The 2717-nt window shown below is 42.1% G+C and overlaps 1 protein-coding gene across 1 annotated transcript in view; it reads right to left on the reverse strand.

Annotated features, from left to right (window-relative positions):
- Window positions 1-2460, reverse strand: part of ERCC6L2 (ERCC excision repair 6 like 2) — a 58751-nt gene extending 56291 nt beyond the window's left edge. Inside the window, exon 1 of the mRNA XM_009273024.1 lies at window positions 2422-2460. Within this exon, the coding sequence (XP_009271299.1) occupies window positions 2422-2440 (19 nt within the window). The 5' untranslated portion in view covers window positions 2441-2460. The remainder of the gene's footprint in view (window positions 1-2421) is intronic.
- Between the last annotated feature and the right edge of the window lie 257 nt (window positions 2461-2717).

Genomic DNA, 2717 nt, shown 5'->3' on the forward strand with positions numbered 1-2717 from the left:
GGGTTGACGGTTGGACTCGATGATCTTAGAGGTCTCTTCCAACCTTAATGATTCTATGACTCTATGATTCTGAGAAAGTCATTATCAGCAGCAGTGAGAGGCACGTTAAGGTTTTTATGGGAAGGAGCAAGAGAGAGAATCTTGCATCACAGCAAGTATTTGTACTTCAGAACTATGATTAGTGGTAGTACACCTCTCTGGGCGCATCAACCCAGTTACTTTTCAGAGGTAAGGAAAAGAACAGAGGAAGTCCTGAAGGCAAGAAACTCCACCTTCTCCCATTTTATGCGTTAGTGCAAAAAACTCATGGAGAAGATAGGTTGTTCTCACTAGTTCCTGAGGTCCTGGAAGTGTACGCTCACAGGATTATTCTCCACAACATATTAGTTAGATCAGTGATAATTACACTTCATTTTTTAAAATTAATTAAATTATATACACTAAAAGAAAACAAAAACATCCATGTAGCCCACTAGTCTGCAACCAGCAGTGGCCATAAGTTGACATCCAGGTAACAATAAAAATAGCACAAGCATACAGAATACCTCCCTTCTAAAATTCTTCATCCTTAAAGTACTCTTTTAGCTACAGAGATTTCCTGGGCCAGGTGTGGTTTGACTGTTTAGCAAACCCCAGTGGACCTCTCTCTTTCAATTAGCTCCATTCCACCTTCAACACATGAAGATTTCTTGCATTCAGTGTCTTCCGACTATGAATGTCACAGGTCTGCTCTCTAATACCTGACAAGCTTTTGCCTGCTATGAACTCGGATCCCACAACCTGAACTGATGGCCCATTAGTTCTTATACTAAGAAGATCATAAACCATGACCTCTCCATTAGACTCATCATTTTGCAATGTCTTTCATAACGCCCCCCATCATCCTTGATAAATTCAATCCCACACCCTGTGACCTGAACATAAGCTGCACCATACCTTCAGCCATTCCCACTGACCTTCTGAGACTTGAAGCTCAAACGTATCTTTTTGAGGCAAAGGGTGAAGTATAGACAGTATATTCAACCAAGCATACATAACTAATCTCTTGAAGTTTAAGGCATTTGTACTTTCTTTCACACATGCTCAAATCCGTGCAAAAAAATGTGCACATGAACTTCCAGTAACATCTAAGCCTTTGAGCAATTTCTCAAAATCCAGAAGCAAGACTGAAAAAATGAAACCAGCTATATACAGCACAGTTAAATATGCAAAACAAAGTTTAAAATAAGAGAAAGCACTTCCGTAATTGCTTTCTTTTACAGTAATATCTGAAGTGACATGCAACATTAGTTTTAAGACTCTCAAAACTATGATTTAAGATGACAGTGCCTTTGTTTTTAACTAAGCATTTACTCGAGTTTAATGAGTTGCATATGACTTGTCAGAATTAGGGTTCCAGGTGCAAAGTGGAATAAATCACATTGGACAACAGTTTCAGTATTACCAAACTGCAAACCTAGTGAGAAGCAAGAAATAGAATGAAAAAAAGGGAAAGAAAAGAAAAGCAATGGTATTAAGGACACCATTCCTGCAAACCCCCTGAAAATAATGCTGTACAAGCCAAAGCAAGAATTGCTACTTTAACTAGCCTGATTCACTAACTTCTTGGGTTTTGAACCAGAACTATAATTTATGTAGGGTACTATCTTTAAAAAAGAAGAAAATTATCTGGTATGGCTTCCTAGCGTGCATGCAGTACACTTACCATCAATGAAAAAAGCTGGTATTTAAGATGCCTGCCTATACTTAGCCCTATTATCACAGTTGAAAAAAATGTGCCATTATATATATTGACTGTATTAAATCATGCCGCTAATGGCCTACTGTCACACACTAGCTCATTTCAACAACTGCTCCTCTACAAAAAAAAAAAGCAAAAGTACCATGAATGCTTTCTAACTATTGAGGTTTGACCACTTAATGTAGACTGCAAAGGTTTTTTTACACTCCAATAAATGACTGTAAAAGCGAAATTCGAGGATACTATAAAGTAAAAGTATTTCCCTCCTTAAATTGCAAGGCTGAACTACAAAGTTTTTAAATGAAAGAGGCTAAAAAAACCCTAAAATGTTGTCTTCCAAAAGAGATGTTTTGACTTCACTTAACCACACATTTCCACTTGTCCCAAGAAAGAAACTCAAATGTTTCTGATAAACAGAACCGATTTAAAAAGTTCTCTCACTGAGTATTTCTAAAACATATGCAACACCATACTTCTTACAGTCAAACACCTCAGCTTTGCTGTTAGGCGAGGCCCCGCAGCACTGTGGCACAGAGACGTGCACACAAGGTACCGCCAGCAAGCTCCCACCGTGGATTACCAAGCACCTCGTAACTTCCACAGCTGCTCTCATTTTCCACCTGGGCAAACGTGATAAGCGTCTGAACATCGCTTTGGAAAGACACACGGAAGATGCTTACCTGGGACATCATCACACATTTTAACTTTTGGCCGTGCAAAGCCCGTGGGCGGAGGCAGCCAGGGGCAGGTGGGGGACCAGAAGCCAGCCGGGCCCGCCGCGCCGGGGGCGCCACAGGAGGGGGGCACGGGCCGGTTTAGTGCCCACACCCCTTCGCTGGAGGCCACACGCTCCCCCGGGCAAGGCAAACGGGGAAGGTGCTGAGGAGACCCAGGGGGAGCCGAGCAGTCACCCGGCGGGCACCTCACAGCGTGTCAGGGAGGGAAGCCGTTGCTTGCCCCCCCATCTCTGCACCAC

Source organism: Aptenodytes forsteri, unplaced genomic scaffold, assembly GCF_000699145.1.
Source record: "Aptenodytes forsteri isolate BGI_AS27 unplaced genomic scaffold, ASM69914v1 Scaffold154, whole genome shotgun sequence".
In the NCBI taxonomy this organism is placed as follows: Eukaryota; Metazoa; Chordata; class Aves; order Sphenisciformes; family Spheniscidae; genus Aptenodytes; species Aptenodytes forsteri.